Source organism: Lissotriton helveticus, chromosome 1_1 (genome assembly GCF_964261635.1).
Source record: "Lissotriton helveticus chromosome 1_1, aLisHel1.1, whole genome shotgun sequence".
In the NCBI taxonomy this organism is placed as follows: domain Eukaryota; kingdom Metazoa; phylum Chordata; class Amphibia; order Caudata; family Salamandridae; genus Lissotriton; species Lissotriton helveticus.
Window position 1 is genome coordinate 1,346,549,517 of NC_136057.1, and position 25,041 is coordinate 1,346,574,557.

General features: G+C 46.3%; 1 protein-coding gene across 2 annotated transcripts in view; it reads left to right on the forward strand.

Moving 5' to 3' along the window:
- The first annotated feature begins 6,018 nt into the window (after positions 1-6,018).
- The window catches only part of LOC144823991 (uncharacterized), a 60,404-nt gene continuing 41,381 nt past the window's right edge, over positions 6,019-25,041 (forward strand). For both annotated transcript variants that reach the window (XM_078683006.1, XM_078683014.1), the window contains exon 1: positions 6,019-6,166. In XM_078683006.1, coding sequence (XP_078539132.1) covers positions 6,143-6,166 — 24 coding nt within the window. In that variant the 5' untranslated portion in view covers positions 6,019-6,142. The remainder of the gene's footprint in view (positions 6,167-25,041) is intronic.

A 25,041-nucleotide genomic window follows, 5' to 3' on the forward strand; every position in this document is an offset into this window, starting at 1 on the left:
AGCCCCTCCATGTAATAGACCTAAACATACCTATCCGGAGACTATTATCACCTGTCTACTTCTTAATACTCGGTCGTTAGGCTGTCATGCCCTAGATATATGGAATTTGCTTGATAATTCCGATATATCCTGCCTTTTTCTTACGGAGACATGGTTGAGTGATACCTCGGCCCCAGATTTAGCCAACGCCATCCCACCTGATTACTCCATCATTAGGAGAGATAGAACACCTGGGCGTGGGGGCGGTGTAGCGATTATAGTCAACAATAAGCTGCGCTGCACCACCTTTGCGGTAGATAACATCCAGAACACCGAGGCGCTGGGTTTCACTCTCCATTTATCTCCTCATTATGCTTGTACCGGTATTTTGGTATATCGTACCCCCGGTCCTTTAGGCTCTTTTGTGGACGAGCTACAGGTTGCCCTTTCAGTTCCATGTCTCAAATCTAAACATTGCTTATTATTGGGCGATTTAAATATACACATGGACGAGGCTGCAAACCCCGATACGACGAAACTTATGGAGGTCACGGCAACATTAGGACTCACTCCTTTCATTCATGATCCCACACATAATAAGGGTCATATTTTGGATCAAGTATTTTCTACTGTTCCGATCAATGCACTTGTTCCTCAACCCGTACTATGGTCGGACCATTCTCTAATTACTTTCAGTCTTTCAAGTGTCTCTTCTTCCAGATTGAACTCTGTTAGCTCTGCCAAACGTTTGTTCAGGCCTTTTCATCTGTTATCTAGTGATACGTTGATCCAGGTTTTGGCTCGCTCACCATGCACTTTGTCCGGTGATGTGGAAATTGACCTACCCCTTTATACGGAGTGGCTCACAGCCATATTGGCGGATCTCGTGCCTGAGAAAGTTGTCAAAACCTGGAATGAAACGTTCTTCTGCTCCTTGGTTTTCATCTAAGCTTAGAGAAGTACGTCAAAATTGCAAGAGAGCAGAAAGAACTTGGAGGAAAGACTATAACCCTCGCGAGAGAGAAAAATTTAAAGATTTGACCAAATCCTATCATAGGATGATTTGGAGTGAAAAAAAATCCTATTTTGAACGTCGGATAGACGAATCGGATAATTCCTGTAAGGAGATTTTTAAAATTGTTAGAGACTTCACTTCTCCATCCTTAGCCACTTCTGTGCACTGTCATTCAGAATCCTGGCTGAATGAACTGGCACATTATTTTGTTGAGAAAATAAGCACCATTCAAGCCGACCTTGCCACTCATTTTAATCAGCCTCGGGCTGTTGATCCTGATGCTATTTCTTCCGTAAATCCCACTTTCTGGGAATTTCCGCAGTTAAGCCTTGCTGCTTCATTAGATTATTTGACAGGCTTGAAATCGGGCTCCCCTCTGGATCCTTGCCCGGTCTCGTGTCTTAATAAAATAGCCTCGGTGCTAAATAGTCCTATTAATTCCATTCTAAATTCCTCATTGTCTTCTGGCATTGTTCCACAGGCTTGGAAGAGTGCTTGTATTATTCCTTTAATTAAAAAACCAACTTTGGATCCCATCATACATGCCAACTATAGGCCTATTTCTCTCCTCCCCGCTCTGGCAAAGGTGGCGGAAAGACATGTGCACCGATCCATCTCTGATTTCATCGAGACTAACAACTTGTTGCACAGTACTCAATCTGGGTTTCGTGCGAATTATAGCACAGAGACCGCATTACTGGAAGTCACCACCGCCATTAGAGAGGTTTTAGACTCGGGAGGAAAGGCCATGTTGGTTATGCTAGACTTGTCGGCGGCGTTCGACACCGTTCCCCATGACACTCTCCTAATTCGACTCTGGGATTGTGGTCTTAGGGGGACGGTGTGGAAATGGCTCAAATCATTTCTAGCCAACCGTCGACAAACGATCTGGGCGCCACCTCACTCCGCAGCTATGTCAGCCCTGGAAGTGGGGGTCCCTCAGGGGTCTATTCTTAGTCCCCTGCTTTTTAACATCTTTATGGCCCCCCTTGCAGAGGTTGCGGAGTTGTTTGGCGCCCAGATCGTGTCTTACGCTGATGACACCCAGCTCTTGTTCACTCAGAATAAGAACGAGGTGTTTGATGGGACCCGTATCAGAGGCTGCTTAGAAGCAGTCTTTGATTGGTTCAAGAGACACGGCCTGAAATGCAACTCCGACAAATCGGAGCTGCTTTTTTTCGGGTGTGTCTCTGAACCAAACTGGAAAAGTTGGTGGCCTCAGGATCTCTTTCCTCCTGCCAATGCTAGTACCAGGGCTAAAAATCTTGGTATTATTGTTGACAATGAGTTGACGTTGGGACCTCAAATAGCCTGTCTTGCAGGAAAGTGCTTTGGTATCCTGCGAATGCTCAGAAAATTTCTCCCTTTGATTTCTGTGAATCATCGAAGGGTTATTGTCCAGGCATTGGTAGGGTCGCGCCTGGACTATGCTAATGCTCTTTATTTAGGTCTTCCTAAATATCTTGTAAGGAGACTCCAGGTTGTGCAAAATTCAGCTGCGCGGGCTATCTATGGTCTTCCTAGACGAGCTAGCGCTTCAAACCTGCTGAAGGAATTGCATTGGCTTCCTATAGCCAAAAGGGTGCTGTTTAAAAGCTTGACGCTAACCTACAAGGCCCTCCATGATTTAGGCCCTAGGTATATCAGAAAGCGCCTTGCATTGTATCAACCGAGCAGAGCTCTTCGCTCCGCCTCCTTGTCCAAAATGCTCGTTCCATCCATCAAACGAGCTAGACAAGGGGGGCGCTCGTTTCATTACCTGGCCCCACGTGCTTGGAATGAACTTCCGATTGCTCTTAGACAGGCCCCTAGTCTGTTGTCTTTTAGAAAAACATTAAAAACATGGCTTTTTATTTAGGAATTGTGATGTCTTTTATTCTCAGTTATGTTTCCTTTCCAATAAAGGCCCTCTTCGCCAAAGCGCCGGGACACTCCATTGCGAGTAGCCGTTGCGCTATAGAAGAGCCCAATTAACATAACATAACATAACATAACATAACAACTTCACTGTGGCATACTGCCCAAGTGATGTATACTCAGCAGTCTACTTTTCCAGCCATCATGAACCTGACGCAGGAGGGCTAGGGGTAAAGGCGGCAGAGTGGTTTGTGAACATGCCTCTACAGACAGCCTGTCCCAAGGCCCTAATCCTGTATGGCATTTGGTGGGCTATGGCCGAAACCAGCTGCCTGCAGATGGCCATTCAAGTGCTCCAGAAGTGGAGGGGATCCTTCGAAGGCGCTCCATACTAGAGCCCCATTTGCACAAAGGGGTGATTTCCATGAATGGATGCAAAGGTCGAAGAGAAGGTAAAATCCTGATAACCTTTTCAAATGACCAGTCTCCTATCCACCCGCTCAAACAGAAGAACCCACCACTGAACCATGGAACATGCTGAGCATGTACTTTGGATGGGTGACAAATGGTGGTTGTGATCGACAGCTACTCGAAATACCCTGTGGTTGAAGTGACGGAACATTCTCTAGCAACCAATCCATCCTAGAGAAGATCTTCGCCACCTTTGAACTGCCCCAAACCATCAAGACCGACAACAATACTCCGTTTCAGAGCCAGGAGTTCCAGGAATACATCCAGTCCATGGGGGTAATGCACAGAAGAATAACACCCCAGTGGCCAGAGCAAAAGGGGAGGCCGAAAGGTTTATAATGGTCTCGAATATGATTCTCAGGATTGGAACATCTCAGAATGCCCACCTTGAATGGTGTCTGCACCAGTTTCAAGAGAAAAAGGCTAAGACAGTGGAACCCTTTAGAACACAGCACCTGACCCATTATCCCTTTTGTTATATCTATAAAGTGGGGATACCCAAATTTCTGTGTGCACACTTTCAACGCACCCACTGCCACAATGCAATCGAATACAGGAATGTCACAATTAAAACAAAAGCAAAGGTGCACCACAATACAAGGAAAAATATTCAATCCGTGTCCAAAAGTGTATTCTTCAAAAGTTCTTCTTTTATTTAAACAGGGTTAAAACAACGATCTTGATGAGTTAAGCACCAGTTCCTGAGAAGCTACTACAACACACGTCCTACTCTCCCACTGTCACTTCTGTGCTGGAGACCCATGAGAGACAGCATTCCGGAAGGGCCTGTGTGACGTCACGAGTACCTGGACGCCTCGGCTGTGCAAGCAAGAGGAGGATGGCCAATAACCAAAGTGAGTCGAGTACGGAGACCCATGAGTCCCAACCTGCAAGTTGAGACCATCGCCTGGGAGGGAAGTTCAGATCACCATTCGAGAGGGGCCTGTGGTGGGTGATTGGATGAAAAAAGCACTATGATAACTGCATCCCAGAATGCTTCTTGGTTCAAGTTTGTGCCAGCAGACAATGCCCTAACAGTGCAGACCGAGGAATGGATGAAGGGGCCAACTTCGTCCCCAAACACAGGATCTAGTCCCTCATCACTTCAGAAAAGGAGTGAGGATCACGCCTTAAGGTTTGAGGTGGGTGCCTTGCCATCCAGGGCCAGCCACCCCAATCTGGAAAGCCGTGAAATTGTGGCGGAAAGACAGTCTGCCAGCCACAGATACCATTTTAGGCCGAACCCTAGTTCTAGTACAAACTTCTGTGACTTTAGTCAATAATTAATTCTGTGAGACCTACCCTACATGGAGTGGTATGTCAGTGGTCCTCATACCAGCACACTAATGTATAGAGGACCACCCAGCCTCTCCCTCAGGAGCCTGATGTCATTGTGCACCTCGCAACCAGACGCTGCAGGAATATAATAAATAAATGAGAGTGGAGTCGCATAGGTTTCCCTCTGGGAGTGTAATAGCTGTCACTGTGAGGCCTTGGTAGTAGAGCAGATGTGCACTCCAGGCCCTTGCAAGCTTCCTATGCTCTACTCCACCTCTAACCTCTATAATCTGTGAACGGACCCCTGGTCACAAACAAACAAAATGGTAATCCCAGTTGCGCACAATTCAGAGCTCAAAATTGCCAATGTCAGGAGGCTGTTAATACCGCGTTTCGCATTGCATTAAACCGGGAAAAGGGGTAGTCTTGGAGCTAAAAGATTTGCTGTTATATGGTGCTGGTCAGGCCCAATCTAAGGAGCCATCCACCCTTCTGAGGTTTGTTAAGTACAGGGTCGGCTTTGACATGGGCGAGCTGGCCCAGACCTATGGCACCAACTTTTAGAGGCGCACACTGACTTGTCTGAATGAAGGTTGTGCATGCAAATTTTTCCCCGACTGGGCTCCAGTAATTTTCCTAAACTGTTTTTAACATTTTTTCTTTTAATATGCTGCAGGCACTGTGTTTAATACGTATTTATTACTAGTATTCCTCCCCCTTTCGCTGTCATCCTCTGCCATCCCACGGGTTCACACCCCCTTCACACCACCATGTCACAGTGTGAAAGAGGTAATATGTGCGTTCTTCTAGTGAGTGGGAAAAGAAGCTGACAGATTTGTGTTCAGAGGCAGTCACGGTGCGAGGTAGCGACTGGCGTGTGAGTAGAAACGGGGCCCTGTTGTATACTGCTTTAGTGGCTACTAGCAGCAACTTGTGCGCCAAATGTATTGCGCCCAAGGCGCCATTTGAGCAATAAGGCCGGCTTTGATTAAATACCATTAAATTGGGGATTAGTAATACCTAATATTTACATTGTTTACAAGTGGTAGAGGACTAATTATATAAAACTGCATTAAAAAGCAAATTCACGTTGCAGTTCCAGTACTTGTACCTCTTAATTTATAATGGCGACAAAGAAGAAACTCTACAAGTGCCAGAAAATCCGACTGAGCAACTCAGGCCCCATTTGGGTCAGCTGGAGAGAAGACACAGCAGCATCATTACAATAGTCTGAGCAGGTTTTACTTAAGCAGAAGCCTAACAGAGTATATCCGTCCGTTCCGGTGGAAAATATGCAGAAGGACGGCGTGTGGTGTTTCTGTGTCTGCGCATGCCCCGGGGATGAGTGTTCTCAAATTCTGGGCATGCGCAGTAGGTTGTTAAACCTGATGTTGAATACTTCATTTTCACTTCCGGGACTACGTCTCGCTAACTTCTGGTTGCAGGGGAACAGCTCCTTACCTGCAGATTGTTAGCCCCCTCACAGATTCCTGCAGCTCACACACCCTTCGTCCGCTAGGTGCGGGCTTAGCCAGGGGAGGGATGTACCAGCAGGAGTCGGACAAGGTGAGTGCAGAACCGAGAACTTTGGGGAAGATTATCGCTCTCACAGGGTGCCTTTAAATCGGATATTATTCTTGTTTCTGCCAGTATTTGCAGTTTTGGGCCTAGGAAAAGTTTGGACTAATTGATGTGGACTACAGGAATGTTAATACTACCCACCCACAATACACTTTAGCTACTGATTTATCACAGTGCAGGTGATTTATACAGTATGAGGTTTGCAACTTTATATGGTGATAAAGTAAGCCACAGCACAGAAGGCTGCAGACCACATCTTTTGGCTCCAGTATTAACAAGCATTTACAATGCAATGGTTTCGCCTTTTGAAAAATTTGAGCTATTGGCATTGTAAATGACAAAATTTTTATTTATGTGTTGGTTTTGAAAATAAATAAGTAAATGGCATTGTCATTTACAATGCCAATAGCTTAATATCTCGCAAATGCGAGACCTATAGCATTTGCAATGCAATAGGTCGCGTATTTACACGAGTTTGAGCTAATGATATTGCAGATAACAATGCGTTTTATTTATGTTTCAAAAACCAAAACATAAATAAAAGGTCTCGCACACTGCTGTCTCTCACACACTGCTGCCTCTCACACACCATGCTCTCCCACACACCATGCTCTCCCTAGAACACTCACACTGCTGTCTCTCTCACACTGCTGTCGCTCTCACACTGCTGTCTCTCCCTCACACACACATGCAGAGAGCGACACACACACAGCCACACACACACATACAGAGAGCCACACACACAGCCACACACATACAGAGCCACACACACACAGCCACACACATGCACACATACAGAGAGCCCCACACCGAGCCCCCACACCGAGACCCACACAGAGCCCCACACCCACACAGAGCCCCACATTATACGCTTGCCTGTTGATGACGAGAGACTAGGAAATTAATTTGTGAATCATATAACATGATGACATGGATTACATCAAACAGTTACTGGGGTCCGAGGAGTAGCGACAGGGACCTGAAGTCAATTAGCTGATATTAAAGGGCAAACTAGGTGGTTGACTTTGGAAAATCTGCTACTTCAGAGATCAAATGCCTAGCTTTTCTTTCACTAATTGATGTGTAAAATGTTTAGAACCTTAGAATTCAATGACTGATTTAATCTTGTTTGTAAATAAATCTTACCTGAGAATTTGATTCTCATATCCTACAATAGTGAGTCTTGCATGGAGTTCTTCATTGGAATGGGGGGGCTCAACGGGCTTACATGTTCTTCGGTCTCCCCAACATAGCTCGGAGGTCCCTGACCGACTGCTAGTAAACAGGCTGGAGCCAGTTTGGTGGTGTCACCAGTATACATCTCTTCTATCCTACTTCTGCTCTGTTCGTTTTTAGCGCATTGACAAACCAATTATTTTTTTCCCCAGATAGGGTTGCCCTAGTAGGGAACAATTTTTCAGCAGAAACAGAGCCAAACACACTACTTAAATTAGAAGGCCCAAGATGTACAAAAGACAATAGAAAGGCTTAGTAGAGAAGGGTACAGTTGAGCCCAAGTAGGGTCTGATCTTCCAAGAACAGAGAGAGATAGATCTACTGGGAGATAAAAACACAACCCCTTAGTTTGTGTGAGGCAACCAGTCCTACTAATTCTTGTGCAGAACAGGTTCCTTACAGAATAAGACAGCACATCAGTGGCCCATACTAGGGATGGGCTTGGACCAAAAAAAACTTGTTGTTTGTCAAGCATTGTACATTTGGGTGACAAGAATAATACCCAACAAAAGGTTCTATAATCTGGTGAAATTATGCACATGCCCATTGTATTCCTTGTATTCTGGGCTGCTCCCCCGTGTCTCGCTCCAGGCGGATCTGATAGCTGTAACTCCGGAAAAAGTGCATCTTGTTGCACCAATGAGAGGCCTCCAGTCGAGTCTACATTCCCCCTTTTACAAATCAAATCCTAAAACCTTGCAGAAGCGACAGCAGGGTCGGGCACGGGTTCCATAGTGCTTGCTTCGTAACTTGTCTGCACACAGGAAAGATAGGCCCGCTAGGAGGTACGACCACGTGAGTCTGCGCGAGCCAACAGCATGATCATATACTGAGACGACCCAATACTCCACAGCTCGAGGAACTCAACTTCTTGCACTGAACCCCCAAAAATGTGTAGTTAAGTCTAAGCGCGCCACATTCCACACAAGCGGACTTATCACGTCACTTGCAGATGCTGCATGTTGAGGTCGTCCTCCTAAAACTCGTCGTTAATCATCAGAAATGCAATAAATTCTGTGAGAATCGGTTAAAATTATTTTCCGCAGACCGGACACTGTTTGGGAAGACCCAACACTGTTCGCTACACTCGGCTCCAAAGGTCGAATGACTTGAGGCTTTTTTTCACGCAGTTCTCTCCTACGCAGTTGGCAGTCTTGTGTGCTGTGAGGAGGCGATCAGTTTGAAATCCGTGACACGACACGCGAAGATGCGCCCTTTCCACAGCCGGTCTTTCTTCATCCAGCGAGCGCCTAGAGGCGACAAATGGTTGTGCGCTCTACATCCTCACACTAAGACAAAGGTGCATCCGCTCTGACGAGTGGGACGGGGCACACTCACTCAAGACTGCTTTTGCAAGGGCGGAGGTCGGAAAACTTTTGTTTGCAGCGTGTCCATGTAATCCTCGGCTGCTCTCTGGGTAAACATGCCCCACGCGCGCCCTGAAAGAACAAGTATTTACAAGTGGGGCCGGAGACGCAGACAGCGGGAGGGGGGCGGGAACGGGCATACGGACAGCGGGAGGGGGGGCGGGAACGGGCATACGGACAGCGGGAGGGGGGCGGGAACGGGCACACGGACAGCGGGAGGGGAGGGGAGCACTCACCAGGACTTCTTCCAGCGGCGGTCGGCCTGGAGGAATGACCCAAAAAAAATTAAAATTAAAAAAACACCGCCCACCGCCGCAATGACGATCGCAAGGGGGCGGGATTAGTAAAAATCGCCGGAACGCCCACGAATCTGCTCCGGCAATGACGGACAGATCTCTCTTCCAATGGCTAGCCTCCATTTATGGAGCTAGCCACTGGAAGAGAAGGCGGGACAAAGTGCCCATACTGTTAAAACATAAGATTTCGCCCGCGCGAATGCTGCTGCGCAGCGGATCGCCAGGCGAAACCTAAAAATAGTGCCTCAGAGATCCCTTCACACAGCTATCAGCTGGCTCCATGTCGTGCAGGTGAGCTGGGGTTTGAGCCAGCTGGGCTGCGAAGGTTTTTACATGCATTATCACATAGCCCTTTGTTAATATTAACATACACACCCCAGCATTCTTAGTGTAGCTGGCTGAAGATAATTCTGACAACGTGGGCATGGTTGACCGTAATAGAGTTGAATAATGAGACGAGTCCTTCCGCCCGGAACAGCATCCTCAGAGGGTACTGTAACTTTAAGGAAAGTTTCCTTTTATGTGTGTGTGAATGTGCTGTACAGAATCCATGCTCCATATATGTGTCTCTACAGAACTAGACCGGTTCTCGTTCCTCTCCTGAAAGCAATGAAAAAAGTCTCAAGTACAAAAAGAACAAGCATTTACAATGCAACGGTCTCGCCTTTGCAAAAGTTTGAGCTATTGGCATTGTAAATGACACATTTTTTATTTATGTGTTCGTTTTGAAAACATAAATAAATGGTATTGTCATTAATGCAAATAGCATTAATCCATCGCAAATGCGAGACCTATTGCATTTGCAATGCAATAGGTCGCGTATTTACGCGAGTTTAAGCTATTGACATTGCAAATAACAATGCGTTTTATTTATTTTTCAAAAACCAAAACATAATTAAAATATCTCTCACACTGCTGTCTCTCTCACACTGCTGTCTCTCCCTAGAACACACATATGCTGTTTCTCACACTGCTGTCTCTCTCGCACACACTGCTGTTTCTCACACTGCTGTCTTTCTTACACACAATGCTGTCTCTCACACTGCTCTCTCTCATACGCACTGCTGTCTCTCTCACACACACTGCTGTTTCTCACACTGCTGTCTTTCTTACACACAATGCTTTCTCTCACACTGCTGTCTCTCACACGCACTGCTGTCTCTCTCACACACACTCCTGTCTCTCACACACACACTGCTGTCTCTCTCACACACACTGCTGTCTCTCATACGCACTGCTGTTCTCACACTGCAGTTGTGGGATGTGGGTTTCCAGCTCATATCTGGAGGGTAGGCGCTGCTGCGTTTCATGGGTATTTTTTTTACATACTCCCCAGGGCATTAGTGGTAGCTTTTGTTTTGGGGGGAGGGATTTTGGGGATCAGATCTCAGCCCAAAGCCCCAACCCCTCTTCATGACCTTGTGCCCTCATGTCTCGTAAGAGTGTGTAGCAGAGAGTAGTAGCGTGAGTAGTAGAGAGTGTGTAGTAGAGTAGTAGAGAGTGTGTATTGGAGAGTGTGTATTGGAGAGTGTGTATTGGAGAGTGTGTATTGGAGAGTGTGTAGTAGAGAGTGTGTAGTAGAGAGTGTGTAGTAGAGAGTGTGTAGTAGAGAGTGTGTAGTAGAGAGTGTGTAGTAGAGTGTAGTAGAGTAGTGAGTGTGTAGTAGAGAGTAGTAGAGTGAGTAGTAGAGATTGTGTAGTAGAGTAGTAGAGTGAGTAGTAGAGAGTGAGTAGTAGAGAGTGAGTAGTAGAGAGTGAGTAGTAGAGAGTGAGTAGTAGAGAGTGAGTAGTTGAGAGTGAGTAGTAGAGAGTAGTAGAGTGAGTAGTAGAGATTGTGTAGTAGAGTAGTAGAACATGTGTAGTAGAGTAGTAGCAAGTGTGTAGTAGAAAAGTGTGTAGTAGAGAGTGTAGTAGAGTGTGTAGTACAGCGTGTGTAGTAGTGTGTAATATAGAGTGTGTAGTAGAGAGTAGTAGAGTGTGTAGTAGAGATTGAGGAGTGTGTAGTAGAGATTGAGGAGTGTGTAGTAGAGATTGAGTAGTAGAGAGTGTGTAGTTAAGTGTGTAGGAGAGTGTAGTAGTGTGTAGTAGAGAGTGAGTAGTACCACTGCCTGTGGTAAACACAGGAAACGTGCAATTGACAGATATGAGCACCCCATGCGCCATGAGCATATGAAAGGACCACGTTCGTCTTGGCAGCTCAAAAGACTGGTGGCGCTAGGGAACAGGCTTTTAATGTAACCAAGAGGAACACAGAACAGTTAGTGTTGCGGGAAGCCGGGACTCAGCGCATAACAGTGGATGAACAGCTGGTATGTTGGGACATAAGAGCAGTCTGGGCATGCAGAGGATGGGCATCTTGCGCTGGGGCTTAGGTATGAAAACGTATAGGAGCGCGGCTGCCCCACAACACACGTGTGACTAAAGCACTCTATCATGCGTGCTTGGCAAACCACATGCATCAAACAAGCCATTCAGAAGGTATCATTTACAATTAAGCTAAAACATAACCGATAAACTTACGTTGCTCTCCTTGTCACATTATAGCACACGCAAAGTGAATCCGCAAACTGCATCTGTTGGATGCACACATGTTCATATATCACATGCGAGTAGGGTGCCCATTAAGTAAATTGGATGTATGGAGATGCCCCGCTAATGTATTCACTCTGAATGCAGGACAGGGGCTTCTCCACACATTTGATTTACTTGATAGGCACTCTACTTGCATGTGATATACGAAATATGTACTGGAGGGGTGTAGGCTGCTTAGTCCTCCTCGTCTCCATTTCGTGTTTTCAGGATGCTCACATGTTAGCATAACTGAGGTTAAACTGTGGTTTACAATTAAGAGGGATCTCCAGAAAACCCAAACGGCCCTGTGACAGGCAGCCAGATTTAAAAACAAAAGAGGGAAGGGGGGGGCAACGGCGTGGTGGACTGAAGACTACAAAGGATGCACCGTAAGAGTAGTCAAAGACAGGCAGGCTCTCGAGGGCGAGTGGCTTGGCCATGCTGAACTTTGACTGCACTTTGATGGCTCTTGGGAGAGACAGTTGTAGGTTGCTAACAAGCTCAAAGGTTCTGTGAGACTAAGGAGGAGTGTAACATTAGGATCGAAGATTCGCTGACCAAAACTGACGCTCGCCCAATGATCAGCCCCAGGTGATGGTCCCAGGTCACTCACCTCCCGCACTTTGTTCCTCTTGTCCCGCACTCCGGGATCGTCCGGCTCTCCCCCGGCAGCCCCCCTGGGCGGTTTAATGACGATCCCCTTGGGGGGTTCATGGTCCACCATCTGCAGCTCCCCCACGCCGGCGGTCAGCCGCTCCTTGTCACGATGGATGTCTGACTGGATGTCTGCGGGGGCCCGCTGCAGTGTATCCTGTGCCTCCCTCAGCGCTCGGGCATGCTCCTCTCGGATACGGGCCAGCCGCTCCTCCAGGTCGCCCGCGGCAGTAGGGGGAGGCGGCGGCGAGGCGACAGACTCCGGGGCGTGCTGGAAGAAGACTCCGCTCAACAGCTTGGAAGAGTCCGGCAGAAAGAAAAGCAATCCGAAGCAGAGTGTCGCAAAGTCGTTGAACACCAGCAATAGCGCAAACTTTTCGCTCAGGTGGAAGGCGCCCGTTGGCTTCCTCAGCCCGGGGGAGCCCCCAGCGGCGGGGGCAGCAACGCAGGGCCCGGCATGGTCCCCAAGTGGCTTGCACCTGCTGCCCGGGCTCCCTCGGATGGGAACAGGCACCCCGCTCCGTGCTGCCCTCCATCAGATAAAGATAACGGGGGACCTGTTGCTGCAGCCGAGCTGCCTCTGCCCGCTGCTCTCTCTTCTATAGGGAAGTTGCTGCCACCTGGTGCCTGAGGAAAAAGTGATAGCGAATAGGGGCTGGACGGAGCAAATGAGGCGGAGTTGAAAGCAATGGTCTGGGAGAATTTAAGCTTTAGACCCTTTACAATAACAAGATGCCTACGGCCGCGGGACCCACGTGGGCAAAGGGAGGGTGGCGAGAGCCCCACGCGCACCACACGTTTCCGTGTATACAACCTAAAATAACCTTATATAACAGGAGTGAAACAACCAGGCTTTACGTATCCAACTTCATGCATATATCACCCAATTTGATGTACAATTCTGTCACTACGGCTTTTTCCATTGTCCCGACCAGCAGTGAACTCTTATATAAAAGCAAATATCCTAGGTGGTTGTGTCACAGCCTTTTCTCTTTTAGAGCTGTCCCACTTGGATGTGCTCAGCATGACTTGCTGCTGTAGCAAAAGCTTACTTATCTTCTTTATGGGGCGAAACAGATGGCCCCTTAAAGAAAGCTTTTACCACAGCAGTAAGTCAAGGAACCCAGTCTGAAAGGGACGGCGTTAAAAGAGAAAGAAGAACGTCACTAGGACCTCTTCTCCAATGGCTGGCCACCATTTAGCATGAACGGTGACGTCAGCCAATGGAAAAGAGGGGCGGGGCTTAACCTCGCTAGTGAAACTTACGGAATCTCATTAAATCTCGCCAGCTCGACTGCGCATGTGCGCAGTTTTTCGCAGGCCGAGACGTAAAAATAATGAATTGTGCCTTTTAAATTAATAACAACTGAATATTGATCTTAAACTCTGATTTTTAGCTTCCATTACTCTGCTATGGAAGCAGTCCAAATCAGAATGGCACAAACCAGGCCCCATATGTTCCCACTACCTCCCACTCTAGTATCTTTTTTACTTCAATTTATTTGCCTACCGTGTTCATCTTAATACCTTCTGCTGCCTACATAGCTAATCATGTACTGTTGAAATGTGTAGCTCACAGTGGCGGCTGATGACATTGGAAAGTGGTGAGGCACAAGAGTGTGGGATGAGTGTCCTGTGGCGAGCGAAGCGAGCAATCCCGACGTTGATAAGGGGGCTTCGGGGGGGTTCTTCCCTCGGGAAATTTTTGAAAAACGAGTGAGAAAATTGTGCATTTTCACTCAAATTTGAGAAAGCAAGAAGGTTAATAAAGCAATTGTGAAAGTGCAGTTATGACACAAAAAAGAGCCTCTGGGTGAAATTACGTGAACTGCAGACACTGTGGCAAGCTGAGGTGTCAAGTCAAGTCCATTCCAAAGACACCAGGTTCTTGTACCTGTACATTGAGGAAAATAGGGCTGTAATACAGAGTCAAATGTTCAGCTAGAACATCTGAAGGCTAGTAGGGCGGAAGATAAGACAATCACATGTCAGACAGTGTCTCTCAAAGGGCAGGATGACTTTAATGAAATTAAATGTGATATTTATAGAGCGCAAACTGTCACTCCGGAAGGAGCCTTCAGTGGCGAAACGAATAACAAACTTAGCAATGGAGAATAGAGACCTAGATGAGGCCTTGACAGAATTCATCTGATGCTCTATAGATCCAGGTCTATAGGGCCTTCCTAAACTGCATTTCAGGTTCTATTGATCTCAGTTTATTTAGCATTAGATTCCAGGCCTTTGCACCTAACACGGTTGCAGGTTTCCCTCCCCACGTTTTAAGTTTAAAACCAGGCGGTTTAAGTCGGTTTGCTGACAAAGATCTAAGTGTCCTCGTTGTCATGTATGGTGTGAATCTTGTGGAAAGCTATACTGGCCCCAGTCGGCGAATAGCTCTGAAGGTGGTGACAAGAAGTTTGAATAAAATTATTTTAACGGGAGCCAGTGAAGAGATTTCAGCACTGCTGAGGCTGAAGCCCAACGAGGTAGTTTTAAAATCAATCTGGCTGGTATGTGCTGCACTACCTGTAGCCTCTTCAGGGTTGATTTATTAGCCCCTGACTGTGGCAGTGTCAGTCATTTGTCAGGTTGATCGACTGAAAGGCCGGGCGGGTAGGCCACAGTGAGTCTCAGCCACATGCCTGACTGGTGCCTCCAACAGACCAGCTGGACTGGTGTGGTGTCAGTTGCTTAGTGGCTTTGGCAGCGGTTCAGAACACGTAGCTGGCAGTGTTGGAAAGAACAGCGTACTCGCTACACATCTTGTGGCTCATATCAGCCGTGTTGAAAAGGACAGCGTACTTGCTGCAGAGCTCGTGACTCGCATTGGCCTTCTTGACAAATATGTCACACATCGGCATAGAATCGATTGTCATAGATGCTAATTTGGAAATTGAGCAAATACATTTGTAAAGATTGACGAAACAGAAATAATTGGATGTGCGATACTTGAATTTTGAATGACCAGCCGGATCTGAATTACGACCGATTAATAGGCATTGAATTCCTTTTCTATACAATACAGCCCTGAAGAAGTCGAGGGTTAATAATACCCTAACGACGAAACACGTGTTGGCTGGACTTTGTGGTGTTCTCTTGAATAAAGATTAAGAAAATACCCCAAGAGATAATACTCGCTTATTTAGCTACATTTGATGAACTTTTAAACCACACGGAAGCATGTGACCAGACATTATTTACATAATATGTTATGCCTGTTTAACTTTAGAATGGGAACTGTCAGGAAAAGTGGAGTGGGATGTTGCAAAAGGCTGAAGAAGTGTGTTACATGTGGGCAGTGATATTATACAACATGATGTGGCCTCTTGCAAAGGTGTTGATGGGCCCTGGGGATCCTGTATCTCATAGGAGTTAGGGGAGTTCCCTGAAGCATGGGCTCAAACTGCACCTCAGAGCCTGCGTTGCACCCCTGCGTGTGCGCTCTGCACACCATGAACATGCTGACTAGGAGGGAAGAGCGGCAGTACACAAGGTATAATGTGCAACAAAGATTCTGAACCTTGTTTGCATGATGAAGAGGAATGAGATCCCACGCTGTGAAAGAGCACCAAACCAGCAGGTGACCTCCTACACACCAGAGCATTTAATGCACCAAGATTTAGCCCAGTATGCTTAATGGTCAGTCCGCTCCTCGGGCAACTACATGTTCCAGATTGCTAAGCCATTTTAGTTAAATGGCCAGAACTGGTCACAAGTTTCTGATACACAACACAAGATCACTTGGTGATTATATGCAATATGTCTCTTCCATCCCATTCCAACACACTGGCTACACTAAATAAATATATCCTGAAGGAAAGTAGATTGATTGAGGATCACTTAGTTTGCGGTCTGAAATGTTTATGAAAATGAATGAGTCCTTTGAATGCTTGTAAGAAAACCTATATATGTCCTAATAAAGGGCCACAACACCTATTGCTTTCCAAAACTTGTATCCCACATGTATGTTCATGCTCATAATGTAATGGGAAACATTCATATGCAAAGGGCGTGCTTGAGTGAAAATGTACACAAGGCTGAATAAATATTTGGCTGGAGTTAAAAAAAAAACATCAGCATTGTCCTGAGAAGGATTCATAAACTCTCTGCCTAGGATAGAAAATGACAGCAAACATTGGCCTAGGCAAGACAAGGAACTTCTCTGGAAGAAGAGAGGAGAAAGGCAGGACTGGCCTGGGAAGAATGACAAACTCTATTAGGAAGCTGGAGTAATCTGCAAAGGATTAAGAAAACTCTGTGGAAGAGAAGTGAGAAGCAGGGCTGTGCTGGGCAGGCCTGCAAACTCTCAGGAAGAGAAGACCGAAGCAGGACTGGGCTTCGCAGTGCTGCCTAATGAGTACTGTTATGAAATAAAGAGCCAAGCACGGTAATACTATCTAGAGCCAGCTCAGCTTGCTTAACAAAGCACGGTACAGCCCACATCACACAGATCGAGCAAATAAACTAGATCCCTACGCCCAGTTTCACCTGATCAAAAACAACCCCTGCCCACACCTTCCAATTCACCCAGCACAGCCAGCCTTGTGTTCACCAAAGACTTTTCCGAGCTCTTCCCAGGATGGGGTGGAGCCATGGTGGCTTGTTCCCACCCCAAGCTGTAACGGGTTAGGAAATGGGATGGTGGGTTGCGTGATACACAGTGCACCCTTGCTGATTGACAAGCAGCCTCAGAAACCCAGGGCTTCTGCTTAAAGCGCCCAGGCTGTTTCCAATCAGAGAGGCTGCAGTGCGTCATCGGGGCAGTGCCTTACAATGTTGTAAGCGACCGGTGGTCAGGGCTGAAGCCAGGTAAGCCCTGTAAATCCTGCGACGACTGGCACATGCGCTCTAGCACATGTGCCTATTAAAAGTGTCCAGCTTTGCCTGACCCTCAAGCAGAACGAGGGTCACAAGTGTAATTAATTAATTAAACATCCATAAAAAGAAATACCAGATAGCAACTGAGGCAGAAATTGAAATGGGCGGAGCCCTGCCGCCTTAATCAAGAAACTACCCCATGTAGTTCATGTATGCCACACTTCTCACAATCTTTAGACACATGTGGGTGTCCTAAGTGTATATATAATGTATTTATTTAAAATTATTATTTATTTCTGCGTTTTAGTCGAGTGCTAAAATGAATTACTCGCAAAGGCAATAACAAAAGTAGAAACCAGGTGACTCGATTAGCAGAGCCAGGGCTAATTATCGGGCAGCCATAGTAGTTTGGAGAGTACAAGAATAGATCAGAACTCCTGTCTAATGAATGAGAGTGGGATAGCTTGATGGCGATTGGCGTGAAAGGAGTGTAACCAGATGCCTGATGTATGTAACAATTGGGTCTCAAAACCTCTGACAGTTCCAGGGCAATGAAACTGTCACTATAGACCACGAGTGGCAGCTCATCCTAATGGAACTATGTTCCCCCTGAGACGGACAAAAGCACCCCAGAAAGTATTTTAATCAATGGGTGCTTAGCAGTAAAGCATGGATTGCTTTTAACATTACATTACTTGTGACTTTAACTTCTAGCTCCAGTTCATCTGGCATCCTCATGCACCACTAACTCAGGCTCAACATATGCTCTTGCTTCTCCTACTGAATTGAACAAATGTATGTATCATTTAGAAACACCGGACGATCAAGACCTAAACTAAATATAAAGGAGCAAAACAAAGGAAAAGCAACACACACTTGACTAATAAGTAGCCCTAATGTAGTCTCCTAGATACAGTCCAGGGAAACAGTTCTGATTTATATGTGGAAATGCAATTGTTGTTTCCGGTAGTGCTAGAATTCAGTTTCCCTTGTAGCACATTTTCTAGTAAACAAATGTGTTATGAAGAACAGAGGACACAGCAAGAAGTGAGTCAGTTAAAGGATTTATACTTCGTATTGCTGGGCCATCGGAGCAGGGCAGCTGCAGCCTCTATGTAGGACCGTCAACTGCCTTCCCTAGAACCCTCAGTACAGAACACTAGAGTAATAGTGTTCTCACAGTATAACATTCTGAAACAAGCCTAAGACACTATATTGGTCTTTTCTTAATATAAAAAAAACAAAAGAAAAAAAACAACAACCTCTAGGAGATAAATAGAAGAAACAAACAACAACCTCTAGGAGATAAATAGAAGAAACAAGGAAATAAGAAGAAAAGAAGAAACACGACTATAAAAGGAAAACAGGGAACAATAAGGAGAATAAGTACTACTTCCTATATCTAAGAGGAGTTTGCTTAACTCGAACACTGCGCCTTAGGGTAGTCTTCCCTGTACAATCTAAATTAAGAGAAGTATGCACACAAGGTCTATGTAGAATTACATCAGTCGTATTGTCATCTAGTACATAAGGAAGAACGGTTCTCTTAATTAAGACAGATTTATTCCACCAATGCCCATTGCTGAGCTTGACAGAACTTCCTCTCACATCTAATACTTTAAATGGTGAGCTAACCTTTGATGAACCTTTCTGTACATGGACAGGTTTTTTAATACAAACAAAATCACCTGATCTTATATCAACATCTTTAACACTCATTTTCACATCAAAATATGATTTTTGTTTGTTCTGGACTGACTTAACTTGTTTCCTAACACTTTCGTCAGACCATTGAGTACCTTTGACCCATTTATTCAACCACGCAGGACAAAAAATAGTAGCATCCCTACGTCCACGCAACAACTCAAAAGGTGAAACACCCGTAGTTGAGTGAGGGGTAGTGCGGTAAAACCACAACATGCTCCTCACTGAGTTTGCCACAAGACACTTGTTGGAAAGAGCCAGTTGAATACATTCACCTAACACCCTATTCATGCGTTCAACTAAACCGTTGGTCTGGGGGTGGTACAGTGAACTCTTGAGATGTTTAATACTACAATTTTGAAGAACATTTTCAAATTCTGAACTGACAAACTGTGTGCCATTGTCTGTTATCAAAAACTCTGGATACCCCTCCTTCAAGAAAACATCATTAAGAAACTCTATTACTGTCTTGGTAGTCACCTCTTTCACAAACTTCATCTCAGGCCATTTAGAGTAATAATCCATGAGAACCAAGCCAAATTTTGAAGATGAATCAAGAGCATGGAAAGGACCTACAACATCTAACCCCACCTTTACCCATGGTGCGGAAGGCATTTCTATGGGAGTAAGTGGAGGTGTGCGCAATTTAACGGCTTTGTCACAGCTTGAACAAGTTACACAGGATTTAACATAATCCTCAACAAGGTTATCCATGGAAGGCCACCAAAACGACAATCGTACCCTTCTTTTCGTAAAAGTTGCACCAAGATGGCCTTCATGAGCATTCTTTACTAAACTTGTTCTTAAAGTAAGAGGAGGTACAAGTTTGTCTCCTCTAAATAAAAGACCATCTTCAATAGTTAATTTGTCTGCAACTTGTAAAAAAGTTTTGAAATCGAAAGACAAATTCCTCTCTTTAGGCCAACCCTTCTCAACAAAATTCATTACTTGGACTAATGAAACATCCTCTTTAAGCGATTTACGCCATTTTTCCTCTGACACTGCACACGAATGTGGCACATCCACAGCCGCTACAATAAAATGTCATACAGAAGAACTTGCTTTTTAGTCTTTCTTTGCATTCCTTCATAAAGTAGGAATGGTGAAGAGTGCAAAACGTTTCTATGGAAAATAAGAGAGCTACAAGGCATCAGCGTGAGTCAAGAACTCCGACCTCGCTCCGTTTCCTTCTTTCCCCTGGGGTTGGGATGGGACAGCATACACTGTATTATCTCACACAGGCGATGGTGGATCCAGGCACCCAGTATTTAAAGTAGAAGAGGATTCTTATTCATGCATGTACTGTTTATCTACACAACATACACCCTCCCCAAAGACATAGAAAGGAAATGTCAACCACCAGTATATTTCACCCAAACCTTCCAGATAAACAGTATCAAAATAACTTCTACATTAAGAATGTTCACTGTCCTTAACTTCTCTTTTGAGCACTGCTCATCTACAGCTAAGTGTCTTTGATATGCAAATAAGAATTGGATGAGCAGGGAATAGGAGAATGACGAATTGTTTTGAAAATTAAATGTAAAGAACATTAAGATAACGAAGGTGTTCCCAATAAGTGTATAAATTGTGTCTTTTAAACCAAAACTGTAGGGCACTAAAACAGTTGCATGAGCAAGTGCATGGGGTGTGGAAGTGGAAGTTAGGGTAGCTTGGATGGTAAGCAGGCGCTATCAGTTAATGTTTCTGTCTAATAAATACGTGCCAAATACATCTTCATGTGCACAGTGTGAAGCATTGAAGACTGGTTGCAGAGTCATCTCCTAGTTTAGAGGTTGAGAACATCATTGACTGTGGACTAAGGGTTTGCCAGTCCCCCATGCAAGCTGAGGGGACATCAAACAGGAGAATCAAAAGTACTCGCCCTGGAGCACCAGCTTCTGCTTGATCCAGACCAGTGGACCCTGTTAGGAGGAGATCACCTGCAGAGAGCTAGATTCAGTTGGCATCCTGCTGCGAGGATCCTGGTAAGCAGAGTGTGAGACTCTGATTCGTCTGAAACAGGGCACTGATTGGGTTGGCTACCTGTGTGTGTTCTGGCGTCCCCAGCATGCCAAGTGAGAGCAGCAGAGAAGATTGGAATGGGGCACCGATTGGGCTGACCACCCTGATTCGTTGTTAGTGGCCCCCTTCCTTCCCCATATGCCAGGGGCCGCAGTGAAGCTTAAGAGCTTTCACCCTGGGGCTGCACTGTGGTGAAGATAGGGCTCTCGCCCTATGCACGGAAAGTGCACCCCCTCCCTTCCCAATACAGGCCAGATAAGGGCTGCTGAGGACCTTTTTCTGTGGCCAGTGTACAACTGTGAACTCAATTCTGCTACTTTGTCTTTGGGACTTGAGTAGCACTCGAGTTCTGCCATCAAGACTTGATGATGATACTTAACGTGACAACAGAGGACTACCTGGAGGTCATTTCACTGTTTATGCTGCAACAAGACTACTGCTCATTGCCGGCACCAACTGTAGTCGACCTCATCCGAAGACCACTGAGCGTTCCCCGGCCTTCTGTCACGTCTCCAGCGGCATCAGTTAAGACTGAACATTGTGCTGCTGAGACCGTAAAAGAAAATGCACTCTGACTGAAGCTCCAAAGAGGGACACTTGGAATTGAGTAACCATAGGGGGACTTTTATGACTCCTATTCCCAACTGGGGCACAACCTGGATGTTGCCTCACGTAAATGGGTGATAACCACAGTCCCTAGCTAGAAGAGCAGGAATCTGGTGTCAGCACGGACAGTGCTAGAATACCATATGAAGGGTGTGTTAATATTTAGTGCATGTGTGTGTATAAACACTGCTTTATAAACAAGTGATTATTTGGCTGGGCATTTTTTTGTTGACGTTGCTGAACATACATTGAGTTGTGAGCCTGTGTACTCCTTGCATCGACCTCCTCCCGAGAAGATTTGACTACTCAACTCGCGCTTCCGCTGAGAGTTAAGTGCTGAAGGGATACTTGGCCCAATACCTGCTTGCCCCATGACCCTCTTGGGGGTTGAGACCGCATCCATGAAGGAGGCAGTTACAACTGTTTTAGTGAAGAAGGAGATGGCAGTTGGGTGGATGTTTAGAGGCAGAGTTTTGGTCGATCTCTGAAGATGGAGGAGAAAAAGAAAAGAAATGCAAAGGGGAAACTAAACATTTAAGAAGAGATATAGAAGCTGGGTCTCAAGAGAGAGAACGTTGACAGAGGTCTACTTACCAAAAATTAGAACAGTGTCCAAAGCTGTACGCAGAGAAAAGTTGCCAAGAAAGGCACAAAGTAATTCCGGCAGCCGAGAGAGCGGGAGCAGAGTGGAGCAGTGGAATGTTCGAGCAGAGCGGCGCTTGAAACGTGGCGTGCCGCGGGAAAAAACACTGACTCGGAATACTTTGGGACCGAGCTGGGGGCCGCTGTTACCCGCTGCTCCCTTCGGGGGTGAGGCCATTGAGACTTGCAGATTGCCTGCATACTCGGTCCGTTAAGGCCATCGGGCAACGGATTACCTGCATAGAGTCCGGTACACGTCCCGCCTGTCCGCCAGTCAGCTCACTTGCAGAGGGAGGGGAGAACGTACCGCGCCGCCTACCAGTGCTATTCCGCGGGGGCTGAACTGCACCCCCGCGGCATTTTTCCCGAGGACTGCAGCACTGATCACGGAGTTCACGGACGCCTGATACACGGGAGCAAGGCGTGAGGGGCTGGCCCCCACTCTCGCCCTCGTTTGGTTCGTGGCTGGTGGCTTGTGGCATCAGCACTGGTAGGTCCTGGTCCAGGTTCAGTAGAAACGATAGAAACAGAAGCAGTAGGAACAGCCTGGAGAGGGTCAGCCCCATGTTGGAGTCTGATGTGATAGCAAGACACTTTATTCCAGTCCAGTACACCTGTTTCTTTGTCTTTCTCTGTTTTTGCTTGCTGCCTGCTGCCTTTCATTAATGCGCATCAGAAGGGGAGAGGAGAGGAGGACTTCAACCCCAAGCCTCGCTGCCTCCTACGCAAATCAACAGTGTTTGGAGGCGCTTCAAAAGAGCTGGGCGACCCCCTTTACTTCTCCAATCTGCGATCCACAAGGGATCAGGCTGTAACCCCTAAGGTACTGTTTACCATCTGTGGCATCCTGTGTCATTGTGAGACATACTGTGAGAGCCTCTTGTGGCCTGTGCCATTAACAGGTCAGAGGGCTACATCACTGCACCTTCTGCTTGTGTTTTTTTTGGTTTTTTTGGGACAGCTGCTTTAATTGTGTTTAGCTTGTGATGAATACCCGTGAGGGAAAGGGGAGGAACGCCATAACAGGCACAAGTGTAGCTGGGACTTTGGATCAGTTTATAATCAGAGCCACGTTAGCCCGAGCTCACGAAATCGCCCTAACTGAGCGTCGCCTATCTCTAGACCCTCTGCAATTGTAACGATCTTCACTGGGAATGTCTGATGTCTGCGCGTTCACCTGAACATTGTCTAGTCGCAGGCGCAGATCCTCTCGGCTTGGCAGGAGGTAATAACCAGTCTCCACAGATACCAGTGAATATTTCCACAACATCGGAGTCTCCCTCTAGTCTTGCGCCTGTTGAGCTGGTGCAAAAGGGTACCGAGGGTGGCATATCCCCACACGTCTCTACAAGGTCCGCGCCCAAATCTAAATCCCAAGTTATGGAACAATTACCGGAGCCGGCCACAATTAGAAAGCGGGGAGGGGACCCCCAAAGGCAAAAAAACCCAAAGATGCCCAAAACGAACAAGAATCGTGGATCGGTGACTGTACCACCGCCAATGATAATTGAGCCTCAGAAAAACACTTTTTCATTGGGTGCTCCAATCCCGGTCCCAGTTGGTGTTCCTTCACCTCAAGTCGACAAGGGCTTTTGGGTCAAAATGGGGGCCCTAATCTCGGCATCTATCTCGCCATTTCATGGGAGATTGACTCTAATTGAGGAAAAACTATCTAACTTTGAACAGTTTGCTGTGTCTAATTTTGGTTCTATTAAGGCATCACTGGAGGAAAACAATCGGACATCTGGGATGATAACAAATGTGTTGCATAACCCTGTAAATCCTAATCCCCCATCAGCCATCCCTTTAACATCTAATTCGATGTTTATTCCAACAAGTAGGAATGATGGGTTTGGTACTGTTTCTGATGTCGGCGCAGTGGCTCACGGAGGCAATGTAGGTGAGCTAGGGAATACATCTAGTGAATTTGCCCAAGTTATCCCGAGTACTCCGAGGGTGGAGGGAGGCATATCCCGTGCAAGGACAGCAAGGCCAACAGGTAACATTTAATCAAATAACCCTATTTGTGGTTCAGATAATCAATTTACTACTACCCCCGAGCATTCTAGCCGCGATTTCACAGTAGCACATCATGGCTTGGCCGTTCGTTCTTTTAAAAAGGATCACAAGGTTTTACATCTCCCACTTGCGGCCGCCCCATTGGTGGTGGTTCTGGGGAATGTTCCAACCCTAAAATCTGGGCAGATCGAATCTACTGAGCAGCTAATGGCAAAAACAATGTACTGGCTCAGTGTACATATGAAGGAAGCAGGGGTGTGGGGGTGGGATATTTGCAACCAACTGATAATGGCCAGACGCTCAGCTTGGGTTGGGTATTCCATCAAGGATGGGGGGCTGATTGGTTGGTTGCCAACTTCAAAAACGAGCGAGTAGTTAGACTCTTATTGGAGTACTTGGGGAGCAGGAATGAAGGGCATTGTCCCGTACAAATATCTCTTCTACCCCTAGGGTTTCTTTATAGACCTCGTCATCATTCCCTGCCAGGAGGGGGGACTCGCAGTGCTTATTATAGAGCCATAGACCGACCATTTGACCTTAATCTAGCTAATAGATTTGCTCCCTTGTCTGGACTGGATGCCTGTGATTGACTGCCACCTGTAGAACTACTAGGGACAGAGGACATTCCTAATCAAATCGTTACTCCCCATGTGATCGACTCAAGCCCCCAGTTAGTGACAACTAAGGGGTCACAGTGTACAGAGGACTTGGCACAGATAGGACAAGATGAGGGATTAAGTCCAAGCTCACTCAGAATTTTATTCTGGAACATCGCTGGGTTGCTGTCGAAGACTAGCTCCTCTGATTGGTCTAATTTCATGGAGTCCTATGATATCATTGCCTTTCAGGAGACCTGGTCTTTGAGTACGATTTTTCAGCCATGATACCTGGCATTTGGGAAGTCAGCAATTGCAAACACAAAA